Source organism: Chelonia mydas, chromosome 9 (assembly GCF_015237465.2).
Source record: "Chelonia mydas isolate rCheMyd1 chromosome 9, rCheMyd1.pri.v2, whole genome shotgun sequence".
NCBI lineage: Eukaryota > Metazoa > Chordata > Testudines > Cheloniidae > Chelonia > Chelonia mydas.
In genome coordinates this window covers 63,656,437-63,678,653 of record NC_057855.1, presented here as the reverse complement: position 1 = coordinate 63,678,653, position 22,217 = coordinate 63,656,437, and the positions used below count along the sequence as shown (strand labels likewise).

Here is a 22,217-nt window from a genome sequence, read left to right as displayed (position 1 = left end):
GGCTGGCCTTATCGTGAAGCGAACTGAGGCGGCTGCCTCAGGTACCAGACTGGGGGGTAGGGGTGCCACTAGGACCCAGAGTGTAGAAAATTGTATCTGCTGCTGGTGCATATGTATTCTCTCCGCTCCAGATGCACAGAGATGGTGGAGTGCTGTGCTGGAGGAAGGAGGGCACAAGACATAACAGGCAGTCAGGAGAAAAGGTGGGAGGGAATAACAGAAAGCAGAAGGAGCTTCAGGGAGAGAGAGGCGGAGGAGCCTCTTATGTACCTCTCTAGCACCCCCAGGAGCCTGGACTGATTAACACCAGCTTCTCAGGGAGCTTCCTGTTTCCTGCTGCTTCCCTGAACCCACTTGAGGAGAACAGGCAGTCAACTGAAGTAGCAGGAGCCAGTTAGGCCCTTAAGACGCTGATATCTTCCCTCACTCAGGCCCTGCTACCAGCCTGCTTATTTGTCCCCTTCAACTGAGTGAGAGCCACTATAGCTGGCACAGAACAGCAGTCATGAGTGAAAGTAGAAAACGCCCCTCTGGGGCAACATTTAGAAAAAGGAAGCTTTTCTATCTAAGCAGGAAGGAGCTCTCCTGAGATACGTAGACACAAATGTTCACGATAAGCCTTCCAGCCCCAGTGAGGATGTGAATAGTGAAGAGATGCCTGATCTTCCAGTTAGTCAGAGTGCAGGTGACCTGGTAGCTACTGCAGCATCCATATCTCCATCTCAAATGGATGCAACCATGCACATTCCTGAAGAAAAGTGTAGATCAGAGGAGAATGTGGTGGAAGTGCAAGAAACAGCTGCTGCTGAGTTTAGTTCCTTAAGTCTAGATGATCCAGGACTGTGGACCCACTTGAGCAGTAGCCTGAGGGACTTCCTTGTACTGCATGGGCCAGGGCAAGTGGAAAAACTTCATGTTCCCCAAAGACAATGAAAATAGAAGTTTCCATCCAACACATTACTGGTGTGAAATCCCCAATGGTGACAAAGTGGAAAGGCCATGGCTTAGGTACTCAAAAACCCAGAGTGCTGCGTACTGTTTTTGTTGCAAACTCTTCCAGTCTAATGTTCCAGCCACATGGGGTTCTACAGGAACAAAGGACTGGAAGAATCTGGCATCCATGAGAAGGCAGCAAGTCGCCAGAGATCATTCCATAGGTGGAAAGCGCTCAAGGTGAGACTAAGGTTAAAGGCCACCATAGATGATCAGCATCAAGAGAAGATTGCATCAGAGTCTCCTTACTGGCAAAATGTTCTGAAAAGGCTCATTGCCATTGTGAGAATGATTGCTACCCAAAACATAGCACTGCATGGCACTTCAGATCAGCTGTATGTGCCAAACAATGAAAACTTCCTTAAAATTGTGGAGCTGATGGCTGAGATTGATGCTGTACTCCAGGAGCATCTAAGAAGAGTCACCACCCAAGAAATGTACACACACACCACTACCTTGGAAAAATCATTCCAAATGAGATCATACAGTTACTGGCAACAAAATTCAAACAGAAAATTGTGGCAGATCTGAAGTCAGCAAGATATTACTCCATTATTCTGGACTGCACACCTGACATCAGCTATATGGAACAAATGAATTTAATGGTGCGTTTTGTAACATCAACAGAATCTAGTGAAAACATCCCTGCAACGGTGACTGTCAGAGCATTTTCTAGAATTTATTGACATTGATGATACAGGAGCTGGTATGACAAATGTGCTTCTTAAAAAGCTGGAAGATATGGGAATTGCGATAGCTGACATGAGAGGTCAGGGCTACAATAATGGTGCCAACATGAGAGGAAAGAACAGAGGAGTGCAGACACGGATCCGAGAGTTAAATCCTCGAGCTTTTTTTCTCCATGTACTTCTCATTCATTGAACTTGGTGGTCAGTGATGCAGCATCAGCTTCTAGTGAGGCTGCTGAATTTTTTAATGTAATTCAAAGCATCTATGTATTTTTCTCTGCATCAACTCATCGATGGCAAATTTTGAAGCAACATCTGGGCACATCCACTCTGACACTGAAACCACTGAGTGCCACACAATGGGAAAGTCAAGTGGAGGTGATAAAGCCTATCAAACACCAGATTGGGAAGATAGATGATGCCATAGTTGCCATTATGGAGGATAATGCTATGCCAGGAACTATTTGTGGGAGAACAGTGGCAGAGGGAAATGGAATCGCCAGAAACATACCTAACTTCAGATTTCTGTGTGGCTTAGTGTAGTGGCATGACATACTGTTTGAAATAAATGTTGTAAGCAAGAGACTCCAAGGTGTTGACCTTGATATATCTGGAGCAATGGAACAACTGGACAAAGCAAAGTCATACCTACTGATCAGATGAGGGATTTCAAAACGTTCTGAAGAGTGCACAGAAGTTGGCAGAGGAACTTCACACTGAAGCTATTTTCCCACCCATTCAGGAATACAAGAGTCACCGAAGAAGACATTTTGATTACAAGGCACGGGATAATCCCATAAGAGACCCCAAACAACAATTCAAAGTTGAATTCTTTAACCAGGTGCTAGATTGTGCAATACAGTCAGTTGAATGTTTCATGCAGCTCAAGGAACACAGCAGTATATTTCTGGGATGTTGTATGATATTCCAAAACGCCTCACTATACCTGAAGAAGACCTACACCAGCAATGCAGGGCACTAGAGACAGTGTTGACACATGATGACATGCGCGATATTGATGCGAGTGATTTAGGTGATGAACTGAAAGCCCTTTCAAGATACATTTCAGCAGGATCAACTCCAAAGGCTGTTCTGGAATATATGTGCACAAATAAGATGACCACCCTCTTTCCAAATGCTTTTGTTGCTCTGCGCATACTTCTAACACTTCCTGTAACAGTTGCCACTGGAGAACACAGCTTCTCCACGCTGAAGTTAATAAAAAGACATCTACGCTCCACAATGACACAGGAGAGGCTGGTCGGCCTTGCAGCCATCTCAATAGAGCATGAGCTGGCCTAGACCGTAGACCTTCAGCAGGAAGCAGTTCAAATCCTTGCAACCAAGAAGGCACGGAAAGCACCACTTTGCATAATCAAACAGATAAAAATGCCAGTGTTTACTATGTAGCCAAGAAAAGTTACATTTGCTGTTCAGGTGTTTAAAAGTTCAGTGTTACTTAAAATTTTTGAACAAGGCATTTTAAGTTCTACTTTATTGGAGTAGGTAGCAGAGCAGTACCGTGAGAGGAGTAGAACAGGAAGAATTGAGACCTTTCAAAGTTTGGGCCCAAGTGAGGGGGTATGCGGGTTGTATTTGAGCTCCCCGCCTCAGGTGCCAAAATGTTGTGGGCCGGCCCTGGTAACAAATCCTCTTGTAGCTGGGAAGAGCAGACCAAGTGACCTGGCTCAAAGTACTTGGAACCTGAAAGGGATAGCCCTGATTAGGTTGGTGTCTCATGTTCAAGCCAAGAATTGGCAGGAATTCGTGACCAGAGACAGGCCTTGTGAGAAGATTTGGGACTGTTTCAAACCTGCCAGAGTCTTCCTATGGAAGATGGGTAAGCCAGGCCTGTGTCTAAACTGTCTAGGGTTTTAAAGATCCATTTCTCGGAAATGCTTTTTTCCTCTGACAGTACTCGCTTTCACAGCTGTTGGCACTTACTGTAAATTCACCACTGTCCTAGGACTCCCTCCTCCTCCCTCCCCCTCCAGCAAAGAAGTCACAGTTCCTGTACTAATCGTACCTCTGAAACCATCCTCCCCGTTTCTGTGAGGGCACTGTACTTAGATTGCAGGCCTCTAGCCACAGGGTGGGATGATCCACTCCCTCCTGCCTGAGGCTTAGCCTGGGCCTCCTATGATAATATATGTAATAAAATTTCAGCCGCTCTGACTTCAGTTCAGGCCCCGCAGCCCTCTTCTCTCAGGGTCACATGCCAGAGTTTGCTCGTGCCCATTCAGCTCTCCTAAAGCAAAGATCTGTTTGTTCTGACCAGGAGCACCACTTTCTCTGCCATCCCCGTGCAGCCTGCTGCACCTCACACTGCTCTGAGTTCCATTTGGGTTGCTACTCGCTTAACTCTGCAACTGGGGCGGTGGAGAGGGGGAGTTGGCAGCGTTAACGGTTGCGCACACTGAGGTGGAGAGAGGGAGTTCAACAAAGAACAGACCAAAAACCACAATATCAGCTCTGACCCAAACGTCATGAGGGGTTTTTAGTCTCATGATTTTGGGGGAGTCTGACTCATGGTTGTAGGACCTTGGGAGTTGGCCCCGCTGCATACGGTTCATCCCCTCTGCTGGCAGAAGGTACCCTAGGGTCCTCAGTGGCCAGGAGCAACCATGGCCTTTCAGTTCAGTCTCATCTACAAGACTGACAGTGGGTCTGGCCAAAGGACAGGGCTTCTGGCCCCTGCTGCTTGGCATGTCTTAAGGAAGCCCACCTCAGGTGGGGAAGGCAGCATGGGTACCTGGCTGGACATCGCTGCTCCTCAGAGCGGGACTGAATGTACTGTGCCAGGCAGGGCTACCCCACCCCATTGGGGATGAAACACTCCTACAGGAGCCAGCTCAGAGCAGCCTTGCACATCCCTGGGGAACAACAAAACTTGCCTGGGGAAGGGAGCGAATACTAATCTCTTTCCTGCATCCCTCTCTGGACCCTAGAAGGCTCCAGCTTCTCACGAGGTTCCTGCCATCCACCTCTCCCCACCACAAAGTGATTCCTATTCCATTCTCACACCCTTCCCCCAAGGCCCCCACTGGTTAGCCCCTTGTCCCACAAGATTCCCACCACTTCCCCATAAGTCTCCCAGTACCATGGGCAACATATCTCCATGTTAGCTACAGGATTAACACTATAGGTGGGTCTGAACAAACCTTCAGGTGGGCTGGATCTGACCCCAGATCTCCTGGAGTTGGCCCATTCCAAGGGCCTGGTGCATGCATAGCAAAGAGGGCCAAATTCCCCAGTTGTTCCCTTTGGAGGCTTCTGGGGGAGTGGAAGGGGCTGGGAAGGAGGGTGGGGGCAGATGGTGAAGTCTTACCATGGTGGTTTCTGTGACGGAGCCGAAGCTGTTGATGAAGATGTTGCATGTCACGTTGACAGGCACGCCTGAGGAAAAACCAGACAAGGTGTGAGCCCTCCTTAGAGCAGGTGGTCGGAGGGGAAGAGAAGATGTAAATCAGCCAGTTGCTCCCCATCTTCACCCCAACAGTCACTTGCCCCCAGTAAATGCACAGGCATTTGCCTAGATAGATATACAGTCATGCACACACAGATAACCCCCGTACACATGCATGCACACACGCAATCTAAAGGGATGGGGGATTCCAGACCTGCCCATGGGTTCATTTACACCAGGGATTGGCAAACTTTGGCACGCAGCACGTCTGGGTAAGCCCCCTGGTGGGCCGGGCCGGTTTGTGTACCTGCCACATCCGCAGGTTCGGCTGATCGCGGCTCCCACTGGCTGCGGTTCGCTGCTCCAGGCCAATGGGGGCTGCAGGAAGTGGCGGCCAGCACATCCCTAGGCCCGCGCCGCTTCCCGCAGCCCCCATTGGCCTAGAATGGTGAACTGCGGCCAGTGGGAGCCACGATCAGCCGAACCTGCGGACGTGGCAGGTACACAAACCGGCCTGGCCCGCCAGGAGGCTTACCCTGGCGGGCCACATGCCAAAGGTTGCCGATCCCTGATTTACACTTACAAACTCTGTGTCTGTGGGTTTCTCCAGGGGCTGGAGAAATGGCCATGCAGGCAAAAATCTGGCTGGTTCTTCACCTCCTTGAAAACATATAGACAAATGTGAGGGCAGTGGGCTGGGAGTTAGGATCCCTCAGTTCTGGTCCCGGCTCCGCCATTTGGGCAAGTTGCTTCCCTCTCTGGGCGTGTGCTTCCCCTCCCTCTCTTTGTCTGTCCTGTCTTCTAGACTGTGAGCTCTGTGGGGCAGTGGCTGTGTGTGTGTGTGTGTGTACAGCCCCGAGCACAATGGGGCTCCAGGCAATGCTGTAAGCATAACAATAAAAAACGGTATTGGGGGGACCCAGGACTGAAATAGTGGGTGGCTTCAGGTCAGGATGGAGGGGCAAGGGCAGAGCTGTGGCAGGTTCACCAGGCTGGAATAGCAGGGGGAGGCAGGACAGCACAGAGGGGTGTTGGCTGAGTTGTGGCAGGTTCCCAAGGCTGGAAAATCACGGGGGTGGCAGGTCAGAGTGGAGGGGCATTGCCAGGGGTCCTGCACCGAATCCCGTGCTCACACTGTCCCTGGTTTTAGTCCGTGCTGTCTGAGAGACTCTGGGTTTCAGTTGCTGTGGGATTTTTAAGGCTTATTCGTGCCCCATTTTTACCTTTGAAGTTAGGTCGAATCCGGGCGTCGTATCCTGACGTTTTTCCCATGAGCTTGTCCAGGAAATCAGAGGGTGACATAGGCTGGGTAGAGCCTTTGGAAGTGGATTGAATCTCCTCTTTCCCTGAAACCAGCCTGAAGGGGGAAAGGATGGAGGTTAGCAGGCTGGGATCCTCCCTCTTGGGCCAGGAATGCCTCAGCATCTGCCTCAGTGCTGTGTGGAGGGCTGGGGAGCAGGAGTCTTCAAGGCCCTGCTGTGGTGGAGCTCGTAGAGCCAGAGACCTGCCTGGCGCAGACAGGGCTCCGGGCTGAAGAAGCTTGCTGTCATCCTGGCTGGTACTGCCAAGGCACTGCTTTGAGGAAGCTCACAACCTGCTACCATGGTTATTGTCAATGTCAGGATTGGGCGGGAGTATTGTAAATATTGAGGAATTGGACAAGCAGCTGTTCCCCCTTGCGGTGTGTTCAAAATACTGTACATAACCAGTGCTAAACAGTCACATGCAGCTGGGGAATTGCACTGCCGGCGGCAGGGAGGCGTTCGCTCTTTGCTGGAGCTGTTCTTTCTCCTCTTACAGTGTCTGGGCCTCTCTGTGAGGCGTGTCTGACCTGGGGGAGAGCAGCTGCAGCATATAGCCCTTGGTGCCAGGTGAAGCACAAGCTTTGCAGCAGGGACAGAATAAGCGGTGGGCCTATGTCCTGCCTGGCTTCACACACCACAGATGCCTTCCACTGGCAGCATCAGCTTGCTTACCTATGCGTGGGCCCAGGGTCCTGCTGGTCCATGGTTGTGGGCTTGTGGTCATCTTGTGTCAGGGTGGGTACCCCATTCTGTGCACGCTGGCTCTGTGCCTCTCATGTAAGTAGCTGGAGTTGGCTCTTGGCCTGAGATCTTTAGGGCAGGGCCTGTCTCTTTGTTATGTGTTTGTACAGTGCCTCACACAGCTGCTGTAATAATGCTGGCCTGAACACCAGACTGGGAGCCAGGCCTCTGGAGTTCTACTCCTCGGTCTGACATATACTCTCTGATCTCAGGCAAATCATTTAGAGTCTGGACTTAACATAATGAAAATTGATGCAGACGAGTGCAGAGTACTGCACTTAGGAAGGAAAAATCAAATGCACAACTACAACCTGGGGAATAACTGGCTAGTTGGTGTACTGCTAAAAGAGGATCTGGGGATTATGGTGGATCACAAATTGAATGAGAGCCAACGGTGTGATGCTGTTAGGAAAAAAGCAAATGTCCTTTTGGGGTATATTAACAGGAGTATCGTATCTGAGACCCGGGCACTGATGAGGCCTCAGCCGGAGTGCTGTGTCCAGTTCTGGGGACCATGCTTTAGGAAAGATGTGAACAAATTAGAGTCCAGAGGAGAGCAATAAAAATGATAAAAGGTTAGAAAACCTGACCTATGATTATATGTTACAAAAACTGGGCACATTTTGTCTTGAGAAAAGACTGACGGGGGAGGGAGCCTGATAACAGCCTTCGAAGGGCTGTTCTGAAGAGGGTGTTGATCAATTGTTCATGTCCACTGAAAGTAGGACCTGAAGTAACTGGCTTAATCTGCAGCATGGGAGGCTTAGGTTAGATTCTAGGAAAGCCTTTCTGACTCTAAGGATAGATAAGCAGTGGGATAGCTGTCCGAGGTGTACAATCCCCAGCATTGGAAGTATTTTAAGAACAAATTAAACAAACTCCTGTCAGGGCTGGTCTAGGTTTACTTGGTCCTGCCTCAGCGCAGGGGGCTGGAGTTGATGATGTCTCCTGGTCTCTTCCAGCCCTATATGTCTGATTCTAGGATTTAACCTTTCTCTATGGGTGAAATCCAGCCTCCAGTGAAGTCAATGGCAAAACTCCCATTAACTTCAACCAGGGCCAGAATGTCACCCTATGTCTCAGCTTTCCCATTAGTACGTATCCAGTATCTCTGCCATATTTACCTGCCTCCCAGGGCACAAGGATGGACTGGTTGACAATAAAGCAGTAAGTGCAAGTAAAGCTTGTCTGCCTCGCTGTCTATGTAGGCATTGACGCCTTCTGTAGTATGTGAGCACCTCCCCCAATGGCCATGTAGTTTGACACCACCAGGACCCCAGCTCTATGACACTGGCTCTGCTGGGGTCATGTGCAGTGGGTCCTTTCACTCCCCCAGGGCTGTGAAATGCCTCCTAACCCTGCTGATAAGTGGTCTGGTGCGGGGACTCTTTGCTGCTTCTGGCTGGGCCTGGACCAGAGCAGGGAGAGGTGAGTTCCCCCAATGCACAGATCATTTAGGAGGGGTGGTGCAGCAAAGGTGGGGGTGCTCTGTGTCCAGCCCACTTGCAGCAAGGGCTTAAAGTGACTAGGGGCTGAGGAAAGCCAGGAAGTAGGAGGGTGATGGATAGAGGTGTCGCCTCCTGTCTAGTTCTCGGTCAATCAGCTGTCAGGAGGTAAAGTCACTGATTAGAGGGACGGCTCTCCTGCTGCTGCTGTCAGTGCGTTTGCCCTGCAAAGGAGGGAGAGTTACAGACCAGCTCCGTCCGCCTGGCTGCTGGCAGAGCGGCTCCAGTGGTGGGCTGTGGGTGACCGGGTGGGTGTGAATGGAAGGATGAAGAGGCCATGCCCACATACAAATACACTGGGGTGGCAGGGGGGAGTTTGCTGCCTTCCTGCTTTCTTCCCTTTCCTAATGATTGTCCCTTTGGAAATAGCAGCACCTCCCCGCTCAAGGGAGGCCGATGTCTGGGGTTAAACTGTAGCTGGGATTCTCCATCCAATCTACCTGCCCCTTCAGCAGCCTTGCAAGATCCTGCTGCACATCCACCTGCCTGGGGAATGTCCTCTTTTGTGATGGGCCAGTAAAGTATCATTCCCTCCTCATCTCCTTCCTGGTGCAGCTGGGGGGCCAGATCCTCAAGGCTACTTAGGCTCTGAACTTCCACTGGTGTCCTGAACCCCCAGCGCCAGGCACTCTGCTCCTAGACACTCCGACTATGTCTGCACTAGGAGCTAGGGGTGTGATTCCCCAGCTCGTGCTAGCGCTCATCGCGCTAGTGTGCTAAAATTGTAATGTAGTCATGGCAGGACCGGCAGCAGTGAGTGGTGGGAGGGGCTAGCTGCCCTGCGCCAAACTGGCCTGAACCCTGTGGATACATACTTGGCCCTGCTAGCCTGTGCTGCCCTCCCTGCTGCCCTTGCCACGGTGGCTACGCTACTATTTTTAGTGCGCTCGCTCGAGGAGGGCTAGTGTGTGAGCCTGTCTCCTCGAGCGAGGACTCACACCCCCTAGCTCTGCTCCAACTGTGGACATAGCCTCTGTTATAAACCCCAGCGCTGGACCCTCCCATCCCTGACACACAGTTAGTCAATGACCAGACACGTCACTAATGCAGAGTTCAGGTTGCCCAGAGGTGTCTTGGTTTTGTTTTGAGTTCTGTAAAACACAAACTCTTGAGAACCAGGAAATGAAGAGTTAAGGTTCACCCGCACAGTACCTGAATTCTGTCCCCTGGGAGCTGGCCATAGTCACTGGGAATTATCTGTATGCAGTCTGCTCAGGGTAGCTGTACTGGATGGTGGAAGGATTGCTGGGAGCGGCTTGACAGAGCTGTGACTGTGATGTGAGGCAATCTGGGGATTGTGTTCCCTGGGAGGGAGGGCTGTGATCCGGTGCTTAATTTGTGCCAGGGCTGAGCCCCGGCACCTCTGGGCTTGGCAGTTCATAGCCCCGGCACCTCTGGGCTTGGCAGTTCATAGCCCCGGCACCTCTGGGCTTGGCAACTCATAGCTCCAGCACCTCTGGGCTTGCTGCATCAGTTATGAAAATAAAAAAATTGTTTGAGACCCGGCACCTCTTTCGTTACAAATTAAGCACGGATGTGACCCCTCTCCCTGACCCCTGGGTGTGTGATTGTAGGGAAGAGGCTCATGTGTACTTGAGAAATCCAGTATGGCTAACTTCAGCACTGTGTTGCGTAGGCTGTGTCAGTAACAATCCCCATGGCAAGGAGTTGGGTGGGAGCCGAGGGTGGTCTGTAGGTCTAATGAAGGGTAAATGAAAGTGCTGTTAGATGGCATTGTGTGCCTGATGGTGGAGGGCTGTAAAAGTTAGTAGATATGGGGTTATTTCTGTGGAGTAGGGGAAGTGTCTGAGTGGAGATCCACTGTAGGTACTGTAGCTTGTTTGCTCCAGTGCAAAGGCAGAATGTGAATGAGTTAGCGGTGTATTGAGGCGAAGAGGGCCGAGTAAAGATTGAGTGGGTGTGTACCTTAACTCTGCATTTCCTAGCTATCAGCTGTTTGAGTTTTGCTGAACTCGACATTTGGGAAGGGCAGCAGATACCACTGGGCAACCTGAATTCTGCACTTATGAAGTCTGATATCATTGAATTTCCTAGGTTTGATTTTTGTTTTAATGAAAGAGAATTTTTGTTTGTAGGAGTTAGTGATGGTGTATGCAGCTGCAGTGAGCATATAGGTTTGCAGTTGAGATGTTATTGTGGCTAGGTAAAGGATGCTACATGATTTCTGAATGCTTCTCCCCACTCCTGTACCTTTTGTTATAGTGGAATGGGGCTTATGGTCATACTTCAGGGTTTATAACTGAGTTTTGGGGGTAGGGGGGTAATACGATGCATGGTTGGAGCCTCAGATATGTGCAAAAAACATTGGTAGAATCTCTGAACCTTGAGAGGCTTTTTGTTTTTGTTTATGTTTGTTTTGTTTCACCCCCTGTATCTTGGGAAATGACCTCAAATTTAGAACACTAACCTTACCCTGCACCCCCAGGAGGCACAGCAAATGTCAGTCCAATCCAGCTATACACGCAGTTTTAGAGCATTGAGAAGAATCTACCTTTAAACAGAAAAATCTTTTCAGCCGTAACTGTAGTAGAGCAGCTGCTCTGCTATAATGTTGCATGAAATTAATCATCAGCAACTGCTTTGCTAATGCAGATCGCCAGCACAGGGGAATCCTGAAAGGGGAACTTCTTAGCAAGGACACAGGGAGTTTGGAAGGAAGTGGCTCTACACATCCAGCTGCAGCACTGGAGGTTCAGAGAAGCGTGAAGTGGCCCCATCAGCTCAATAAGTTGTGCTCAGCTGAATGAGAACACTGCAGGGAGACGAACGCAGCCTGAGATGATGGCTCCAAAGCAGATTGTAGCAACCTACCACGTTTCGCCTTCAGATTTCTGCCCAGGGTGTATTCAGACTTATAGTGCTCTGGGGTAGCACAGGTTCTGTGGCCACAGTGTGAAAACTGGCTGTCTAGCAAGCCTGTGGGCTGTCTGTCTGCACATATGCTGTGTATCCACTTGGCTTTTGAGCGTTAGGCTTGATCCTATCTGGAGAGTAACTCTGCTGAATGATGTTTTCAGTACTGCTTCCCTGAGGACATGATCAGAGACAAGATTTCAAACACCCCCCGCCCTCCCGGGTGTGTGCAAAAAAAATGTTGATAGAATCAACCAACATGAAGATATGCCTTTCTTTTTGGGAGGAGGCTGTATCTCAGGAATGTCTTGCTCAAATGATGCCAAATTTGGATCATGAACCTCCTGTCTGCCCCCATGAGGCACGGCAAACGTCAAGGCAAACCGAGTAGGTATGGGGATTCTATAGCACGTTCTTTACACAGAAAATGCTTCTCTACGTTAATTATAGAAGAGTTAGTGCCAGTACTGGGCACTCAGCTCCCTTACCCTGTTCTAAACCCCAGTACTGGTGATTGATCTCTGTCAATGCATAGTCTCTTCAATGATATTTCCCCTTCAGTGCTGTACGGTAGTTTCCTGCCTGATTAAGTGATGCTCACTGATTAAATGGGCCTGCAGGAGTGAAACAGCACGGTGTGAACATTTACCCCAGGCACTGAAATCATAGGAGAATCTGACATGAATTATTTCCTGAACTGTTTCTATGGATGATGGAGACTTATTCAAACTGATCTCAAAGGGTATATATTTATGAATCTACATTTGCTTGTCAGTTTCTCTCCCTCCCTCAGTCTGTAATGATCATTGGAAGGAACAAAATAAAAGACATTGACTAAACACATTGCAGGGCGTGCTGTAACACACAAGAAATGGCTTTAAAACTCTGGGCCCAAGGGAGCTCTGGCTCTAGCTCTTAGCGATGCTACATCCTTGCTTGCTATCGTGCCAGATCTAGGCACATGTGACGCTGCTGCCCCTACTTGCAGCTGCAAATCCCGTTTCCTAAGAGCAGTAAAACGCTGCATGCTGGGACTCTGGGAAAATAAAAGTCAATCGGTTGCCTCATAGCACCGCTCAAGGCAAGTAGTAACCCCTGCTTGTGCTATAGTCACCCAAAAGACACAGCCTGGGCTAGAGTCACCCAGGAAAAACCCTGCCTATCAAGTTATGTTGCTTAATTCCTATGTGCACCTGACAACATCTCTTTTCATATTAGTTTGCTGTTGCATGAGCAGCTTGGGTGAGACCAAAAGGCTGGGAGAGAATCTGTGGGGAGTGGGACAGCCCAGTGACAGGAAACCCGCTGTCTTCCAGAAACCAGGTCAGCAAAGAGTTAAGTCAGGCCTTTGCCGGACAGACCAGTGACCTGAGCCCTCACTTTAGAGGAGGATGAAAGATTCTCCCCCCCTCCACAGTGCAAGTGGAAGGATCGCTCCATTAGTGCTGTTGCATGTGCAATAGGGAGCTGCAGGGAACAGCCCATTGCCTCTGGAGCCAGCTACATGCCCATTCTACAAACACTGCTGAGCACCGCATACTGTCCTGGAGACAAACGTTTGGTTTGCAGTCAATGAGCAATGGGCAGTGCCTCCCCCCCTCGGTCATAAACCTTAGGGCTGAGCATTCACCTCCCAGACCATTACATACCCCTGATGCTCGGTTATAAACCCTGGCGCTGGCTTTGTGCTTACCAGATCCTCAGGCCTAGGTTCCCAGCTGTCTCCAAGTTTCTCTCAGTGCATCAGTTGAGAGAAGAGGAAAAAGGTGACACAAAGTTTGCTGCAACTTGTACTGAACTCTCCATGACTCAAGAGGCTGTGTCCTGTCCATCCCCTTCCCCCGTCCCCATAACATCTGAAACATATAGGCAACCTAGCCATGCTTCCTTTCCTTGCCACTCCCACTACACCATGGACTGGGAAGGGGTGGTGTGTCCCAGTCACCTGGGAGCATCCCTTATGAAAGAGGAATTCCAGGGTACGTCCCTGTGTTGTTTTTGCAGCTACCTTGTGCCAACAGATCTGCCATGGGGGAGAGGGGCCTTTGGTTACAACCCCCCTGTTTGGCAGTCGCTTCCCAGCCAACCCTGTCCTACTTCCCCTGTGCACTCACAGCTATGAATCGCTCCCTCCCTGCCTAGGGTGACCAGATGTCCCAATTTTATGGGGATTGTCCCGATATTTGTGGCTTTTTCTTATATAGGTGCCAGTTACCCCCCACCCCCATCCCAATTTTTCACACTTGCTATCTGGTCATTCTATCCCTGCCCGGCAGTGTGGCCTGTTCTCTTTAGAGCCCTGCCTGGCCCTGGGGAGCAGGGGTGTTGGAACAATTTGTATCGTGGGGCTGCTGAGAGCCATTGAACCAAACTGTAAACCTCTGTATGATGGAAACCACTTCAAGCCAGGGGGTGTGCACCACCCCCAGCACCTCTAGCTCCAGCACCTATTCCTGGGGAGGGTTTCTTGAGCCTCTCAGCATCACCTCAGATCCTTCCCCTCGTGGGTTACTGCCAGAGGGTTTAGTGGAGCACACAGCCCCAGGCTGGGTTGGGGGCATAGGGCATGGGAGAGTTAGCAGGAGGCTGGTGGGGTCTGGAATTGCTGGCTGCAGCCCCAGGTCCCCTGTGTCTCCGGCTAATGGCACCTGTGGGAGAATAGCTGGGTGCTGAGAGCAAACCCGAGGCCAGGGCTGGAAGGCAGGCTGGGCTCAGACTCCCTGTGCCCAAAGGCTAGCAGGTCTCCCTGTTACAGGGAAGGCTCAGAGGACAGGGAAACCACCACCCTGCGGGCACACCCCTGCCCCACGCCCCGTTACGGCCCCCAGCGCTGCCCGCTAACACCGGGCAGTCAAAGCCCGGGGCAGGGCGATCCTTAGGGGGATGCTCAGTTATGAGTCTCTCTAGCCTTCCTGTGGGCCCCAGGCAGCCTCGCCCAGCCCTCCCCAGGGCTTCTAGGAGGTGCCTGGTGTCTGTCCCGCAGCCCGCGGGCAGCCGAGCGGCTCCGGCTCCTGCCCTGCACCGTGTGGACAGAGCTTCTCAATGCTGCGCTGGAGACTCGCCCTGCGTCTCCCTGGCAGTGCCCTGCCCCCGCCCCGCCGCCGAGCTCACCCTTCCTTGCACCCAGCGGGGTTCTTTTAAAGGCAGGTCTCCCCCCTCCCCCCCGCCCCCTCCGCTGCCTGCCTGCCTACAGAACCTCCTTTAGTCCTTGTCTGCGAGCGGGCTGGGACCCGGCACCGCTTCCACCTCCACTGTGCAGCGCCATGCGCCCCTTGTCCCTGCTGGCCAAAGGCTAGTGGGTCGGCACCGTTAGGAGCCCCAGGGGGAGACCGAGTGGCGTGGCCCCCAGACTCCAGCACCCTGGAGAGGGCTAAGTTCCACATCCCACGCCCCTCTCCTTCCCCGGCGCTACACTGGGCGATTCCTGTCCTCGGTGGTATTTGCAGGTACGGACCCCCCGCCCGCAAGTCAGACCACCAAACCTGCTGGTCCCCGAGGCTCGTGCATGTTCCCCTGCCCTGCCCCCGACCCTGCTCCTCACCTGGGCGGGATGTGCTCTTGCAAAAGGCAGAAGACGAAGAAGGAGACGGTGCCTAGGGCGAGAGTTTTCATTCCTCGGCCAAGCTGAACCCCCCTTCTCTGGGTGCGAAGAGGAGCTGCTAGGGGACGCAGGGAGCCCGAGACGGAGAGCGCACCCCCTCTGCCTCATCACAGACATGTCCTCCCCCTCCTCCGCTGGAGTCTCCTCTCCTGCTTCCCCCACCCCCTGCCTCGCTACTAGCGCCTGGAAGTCTTCCCCTGAACCCAAAGCTGCCAGCCCAGGGCTCCTAGCAGGCTGCGCTGGGTGGGGGTGGGGGGTGGGGCGCTGTGGGCTGCGGTCCGGAGCCTGGCCAGGTCTCGGTGGGCAGGTTGAGAGGAGACCCCCCTGCCCGTATTGTGGGAGCAGAGGTAGAAAGGCGCAGCCCCCAGCCGCGGGGAGCAGGGTGCAGAGCAGCTCAGCTGTGCTGGGGAGGCGCTCTGGGGGGAGCAGGGGGGTCCGATCCAGCAGGCAGCTGTTTGATCCGGGTGACTCCCACCTAGCAGCTTCCCTCTGGCTGAGCCGGAGTCCTACCGCAAGTGCCGACGCCGCTCGCTCTCTCAGCTTGGAGAAAGCCAGGGCGGAGGAGCTGGGCGTCTTCCCGCTGCCGGCGAGGCCAGTCCCGCAAGTGCTTTAAGCAGCCCTCGCTGTAGCCTAGTTCTGAAGGATCTCTGCCCGCTCTCCGCCTTGAGCTGTGGGCTCGGCCTCCCCCCCAGCCCTCTTTCTGGGAGTGCTCCGTGGAGAACTGCACAATGCAAGGCTGGCCCCACACCCAAGGCAGCTGATGACATCAATCTAACCCCCCCGGGGTCCAGCCTGTGCTGGACTAGAGCCGCTGTGCTCTACCGCAGAGCCCCTGGGACACAGGACTTTCACCTGCAGCCCCCTTCTCCTTCCCTTTCAGTTCCTTCCCCCCTCCCCGCCTCGGATTTCCTGGCACTTTCCTGTCATCAGCATTTTCCTTCAGTCTCCCTAGTAAGGCCAGCCCAGCAGCGTGGTTTGGCCTTGGAGGGAATGATTGCCTTCTGGCTACAGCACAAGACCGGCTGTCAGATAATCTAGGGTCAGGTCCTGCTCTCAGTGACACCACATATACCCCAGATCTCTGTGGGAGAATTTGGTCCTTGGGTTCTGGTCCTAACCTTTTACATGACTTTGGGCAAGTCACTTCACCTCTGTGCCCTGTTTCCTTGGCCTGCCCAGTTCTCATTGTTGAGTTATTTCATTAAAGTTCCACTGGGAATTCTAGACACCACAGAAAATCCACTCTGGCCCTGGATAAATGAAACCCAAGGTCAGCCTGATCCAAAGCCCACTGAAGTCAGTGGAAATATCTCCAGGGTCCTGACTGGGATCCATAAAGCCTTCTAGCATCTTCCCTTTCAAATGGCACAATTTCCATCCCATGAGTCCAGATGGTCACAGATTTCGAAAGCACGGTGCTCTGTCTGTATTGGCTTCTCTTTCTTAAAAAAAGCCAAATCAGGGATTTTGAAAGCTCCCTGCTGAGTTTTGGGGTTTTTTAATGAGGAAAAATGAGCGATAGATATCGAAAATGTAGATCTTTGTCTATAGTTTCCTGTGAGGTTTTTTTTCCAGTGAAAAGGGGAGAAGTGTAGTCCGTTGGCAAGGGTCACTTGACTCAGAGGCAGGCTGCTTGGCTTCTAGTCCCATTGCATCCGCTGACTTGACATCTATCCTGGGCAAGTCTCCTATAATTGTTTGCATTACAGAAGTGCTAAGAAGCCCCACCATACCAGGTGCTGCACAAACACTTAGTAAAATACAGTTCCTGCCCCCCAGAGTTTACAGTCTAAATATACATGGCAGACAAAGGGTAGGGGAAAGGAAGTAGTATTATCCCCATTTTACAGATTGGGAAACTGAGGCACAAAGAGAGGAACATGATTTGCCCAAGGTCGCACAGGAAGCCTGGGACAGAGAGAAGCACCGTACCCAGCTCCGTGGACTCAAAGCCCAATGCCTTGCCAGCAAGGGCCATGGGAATTAAAAGGGAACTCTAACAGCCACCGAAATGCTGCTGGGGCTTTTGGAGGTTAGGAGATAGGCTGGAAGTGCTACAAACCCTGCCCCTGCTCCAGTCAGTATCCGTGGGACTTAATCAGGCCAGGCGTAGCATCCAGCGTGGATGATCTTCTTGGACAGTAAAAATGAGCTGCTCTCCACCAGGGCAGCTGCTGCTCCCCAATGGTCCCTGATTCCTAACTTTTAGCCCTTTCCTTGTAAACAGTAAACGACACCCCGCGCACAGCCCAGCTGTGCAATTGAAGCTCCTAGCATTCTGCAGACAACAAGCACCTGGAACAGCCAGGGCCCTGCCCTTCTCCCTGTAGTCCCCAGGCCCAGCCGAGGCGTGGAGGGCTGAACAAGCAATGTTCTGGCCCCGGGGAGGGAGACGGCTTGCTGCTACTCAAGCACTCACAGTGGCCAGTGCTCTGAATGGAGCTGTATTCCTTAGTAACAAAATTCTCCAGGAATAGCCCCAAGCACTGGCAGTATCCCTCTAGTGAACTGCAGGGTTTGGGATCCTTGCTGTACTGTTGTAGTTTTGTGCAGAATGGGAGCCATCCTTTTTTGGAGACAGCCTTATTTAAAAAAAAAAATACTGGAGCAATAGTCTGCAAGACCCATCCCCCCTAATAACACTATTGCCAATGGGCAGAATTCCAGACTATCACGGTAGGATATTTGTCATATTCTTTTAATAAGGGGAGAGTCAACACAACATGAGGATGAAAGGTGCTGATGGGGGCAGGAGGAAGAGAGCATCACACCTCAGGGCGTGCACAAGGCAGGGCAAGCATGGGCCCATCCCTCCCATAATGGGCAAGGGCACAGAACTCCTCAGGCCCCAGGGCTGTGGGGGGCACAGAACATGCCCCTCCAAAAGCTGTCAATTTTTTTATTCCTGCACAGGCCCCTGTCACCCCTACCAAAAAAAAATCCCCCTGGGGCCAGATCCTTAGCCGGTGTAAACCAGCCTAGCAACACTGTTTTCAACAAAGTTGTGCCCATTTAAACCACCTCCTTTGTTAGGCTGGATATTTTTTTGGCTTCACCCATTTTTTTTTTTTTTTTTGGAGTATATCTCTTTAATCCAGGCAGGTAAATGTACTGAGTGCTCCGCTAACACGGTTTAAAGTGGCTGAATGATGAAAACCCATGATTTCTGGAGGAAAGGTTGGCAGGGCACTTAAACTGTGCTGCCGAGTGAACCATTGCTTCACAATCAATGTGGTGGTGGTGGTGTTATGGCAGGGAGGAGGTGGTTGGATGTGATCTCAATATATGGCCGCAAGTAGTTCCCTAGAAACCTCCCCTTGGCCCTCAACCCTGCTCTGTGGTCCCAGGCTCCTGGGGGCCTGGCCCCATGCGCCTCTCAGGTTTATTTAAAAGGACGGGTGCATTTTTTATGCAAGCAGTGATTCCAGGGAGACCCTGAGGGTAGAGCCACTCTGTGCTGGCAGTGTGTTTATTTCACCTGGGGGAAATTACAGGGAGTTTAGCTGATTTCACAGAGCCGCTCAGTCCTGTTACTGAATGTGCTAACAGGGAGGGCAAAGCCTCCGGCGTGTCTCTGAGGAGCAGGCTGTCTCCTGCTCTGGTTTTCCTTGCAGGTAATTTTCTCTGTTCAAGGTGATGCGGTTCTCCCAGCCAGGCTGCGGAATAGGGTTTAGGGCCAGTGGAGAGCAGCTTTCACACTGAACTAGGCTTCAGCACTTGGACAGCGCTCAGTGCCCAACAGCGGTGCAGCCCTCTGAGGGATTTCCACGCTTGTGTGCTTGGGGGTCAAGACACTCAGCTCCCAGGAGGGACTAAACGCCTGGCAGGAGTGGCCCCTTACTGAGCACTTAGGGGCAGATTTTTGAAGGTATCTAGCTGCCTAACTCCCTCAGTGCACTCGGGCCAATGCTACTCTTTGTATGGGGATGGCACGCATTACCCCACTCAGGAGCTGGGCCTTGCTGGGCGAGGGGCTGAATGACCTGTGGTTGCGGATCCCGCACCCTGTTTCTTCCCCCTTCCCAACCAGGCTGGAAGCAGTTTGGCCTTACTGTAGTCAGACTCACGCTGTTTTCCACACCCACTGCAGGAAGCCTGCTTGGTCCCCTTGCTTTTTGAAATGGGTTAACTGATCACAACAGCAGCCAAACCACTTTCCAGCCCAGTTGAGGGGAAGACACCCATTCTCAGCCACAGGTCATTTTTGTAGGGAAAGAGGATTTAGGTGCTAGACCTAGGTTGGAAATGCTCAGCCTGAGCGATCAGCTTCAGGACTCAGGTCTTGTGCGGGCTGGGCCGGGTGTCCGAACAGTAGGGATTTCTCAGGCTTTTCTGAGCTTAGAGGGAGAATTAATTTGAAGGGGCTCTTGCCAGGGTGGGATGATACCAATTTTACATTGATGTAACACCTTAGATCCAGGGGGATCCCGAAAAGCCAGCTCATTGAATAAACTATCCCCAAACCTTTACTAAGGAAGAACTCCCACGGGCTGCAATGGATGGAGGACAGAGTAAAAGTTAGGCAAATTAAGAGACCCTTATATCTCTCCATCTAACCTTTCCATAAGGGGGGTCAGCCATGCCAGTTACAGACCAAGACAGAAATTGAGAGAGCTCTGAGGTGGGGGAGTTCTGGTGTGGGATGCTGAATAGACAGGGAGCTCAGCCCCAGGCCATCTCCACCTCAGGGTATTGTTGTTCTGTATGTTTCCTGCTCTTGTCAGAACATGCTGCTGCTAGCAATGTTTCCATACTGCCTCTGAGCAGAATGCACAGGAGACAGGTATCATGTGCATTTCAGGTTGGAAATACACTTCATGGGTGCATTTTGTTTTCTCCTCTGACATGAATTCTCATTAGCCATCCTGCTATTTTTAGGTTGCAAACTGCTTTTGATATCTAGTATTAAGAGCAATTCCCTGACTCTCTCAAAGGAAGCAACATGTATATGTCACTATTGCCCTCCACTGGGTGGAATGGGAACTGCTCTGATGTGTGTCATAGGCCCCATATTGCTACTAGCTGATGGAGATTCTCCTATAGTTCAAGTGCTTTTCGAGAAGGAGGTGCTGACTTCTGTTCCTGCTGCTGCTATGAAGTTCTACATGTGCAGAATAGTGAGAAGCATGAAGTCCTAGATGATCACAGATTTGTTATGGCTTTTAAACAAGCTGTCTAAGCTGTAAATGTTAGTCCCAACCAGAGGGGGGAAAAATTCTAGTACCAGATCCCAGCTTTGCTCTGTGCATGCACATGCACACACACTTTGGGCAATGTTGTGATTCAACCCTTGTCCTATAATAGATTTAGCTGGATGCATGAATCCACAGACCCTTTGAATTTTGGGGATTCTGATCTGATTCCAAATTCACATTTACACGTAGGGCTCCATCTCTAAAATAAATGGTGTTGAAGTGTCAGGCAAGGACAGCCCCAGAGTTAAGCCTTGCCCACCACTGAAGTGCAGCCACCTCTGGAGCTTGGATGCACATGGCTGGATCAAAAGGGTTGGAGTGGGAAGGGTAGGTGCTTTGAGAATTGCAGAGGTTGACAGCAGCACGCAGTGAGAATTTCAAATGGCTTCAATTAGAGTGTTCCCAGCCTGAGGGAGCTGAGCTTAGAGAGGAGAGAATGTAAGAGCAATTTACAATGCAGCTCTTTCAGATGGCTCAGGCTGTGGAGAAAGTTCACAGAGACCCTTATTCTAAGTCACATGGCACCAGAGTGCATTTGGAATGGTCCCAGAGAGGGCAAAATGATGAGGCAAACCACAGACGGGATAATGGCTATGCCATTAATCAGTGGCAGAGACAGATGCTTCAGGAGAGTGTTGGCTTATTTTAATTAAATGTCAGAGTCGCAGGCATGGGACAATTTCCTTCATCAGGGAGTCTAACAACCAACCCCACAACTCTCTTCTCTGTACCCGCCCAGCCCCCTTTTACAGGGTCACTCCGAGCAGGTGAACCCATTGCCTGCCATGCAGTGATATTCTCCTGCCACTCTGACACTGGGCAGTCATAGCCATTGAGGAGTCTTGATTAACCCCTTGTTAGCAGGATGCTGACTCTTGGAGAAGGTTAGCTAGGGAGCAGCCATTGCCCCTGTGCTAAATGATTCGGGGTCCATCCTGGGATAACAAGTAGCTGCAGTGCTCCTAAGAGCCAGCTGTGACACACACTGCATTGGCCAGATGCTGCTACCCTTCAGGGTGTTCCTGCTGAATCCAATGGCCAGTTTCGCAGAATCCCCTATTCAGGATCTGAGTCAAAACCCATGGAAATCAATGAGGGTCTTTCCACGGACTTCAATGAATTTTGCATCAGGTGCTCAGTAAGAGAGATGCTAAAGCTCAGTCTCTTTCATTCAGGCTCAGATTAACATTAGAGATGGGGCCAGAACCAGACTCCTGGGGCTGAACTTTGGGGTGTCCCAAATCCAGACTCAAATCCCAGTTATGTAGCAGGAGCTCATCTCTAATTAGGACTCACAGACGCAATTGCTGAAAGATTGTGGTTCCAGAGCACCAGCCACCTGAGGGGTCAAATCCCCCCAGCAACAATTCACGCTGCATGTGAATCTCTATTGAAACAATAGTAACCAATTGCAAGGGCATTTCCGTGCAATGACAGGTGAGAGTTGGTTGGGGACTTGGTTTGCTTCTTTGCAATGTATAAAGGAGGCTCAGAAGATCTTGTTTTTGGAAGGGCTGTATTTCACATTAGAAGCATGTAGACTTTCCTGTCCATAGTATGTATATGGCTCTTGTTACCATAGGAGCTGAGCACCTCACAATAGTTAACATATTTACCAGTACCACATCCCTGTGGCAACAGGAAGAACCATTATTCCCATTTTACAGATGAGGAACTGAGGCTTACCCGGACAGAGCAGAGAACTGAACCTGGGTCACTCATCTGCTAGGTTAGTGCCCTAATCACTAGACCTCTCCCTTCTCTCTGTTTTATTGGAGGACTGAGACTTTATCACCAGAAACAAGAGCTGGAAACCTATGTCAGTGAGAGGGGGAAGGATTCTGAGGCAGTGTTTAAAATGCTGTTTTGAGTTGATCTGGTTAATTATTTTAACCCAAACTCCTAATGA

The 22,217-nt window shown here is 51.2% G+C and overlaps 1 protein-coding gene across 2 annotated transcripts in view; it reads right to left on the bottom strand.

The window, feature by feature from the left end:
* Positions 1-16,120, bottom strand: part of LOC102945884 (glycine receptor subunit alpha-4) — a 40,598-nt gene extending 24,478 nt beyond the window's left edge. Inside the window, exons 1-3 of one of the 2 annotated variants that reach the window (XM_037909526.2) lie at positions 15,054-16,120; positions 6,312-6,445; positions 5,011-5,078 (exon numbers count right to left, since the gene is read on the bottom strand). In XM_037909526.2, coding sequence (XP_037765454.1) covers positions 5,011-5,078; positions 6,312-6,445; positions 15,054-15,124 — 273 coding nt within the window. In that variant the 5' untranslated portion in view covers positions 15,125-16,120. The remainder of the gene's footprint in view (positions 1-5,010; positions 5,079-6,311; positions 6,446-15,053) is intronic. The other variant, XM_043522210.1, reaches the window with a different exon arrangement.
* Between the last annotated feature and the right edge of the window lie 6,097 nt (positions 16,121-22,217).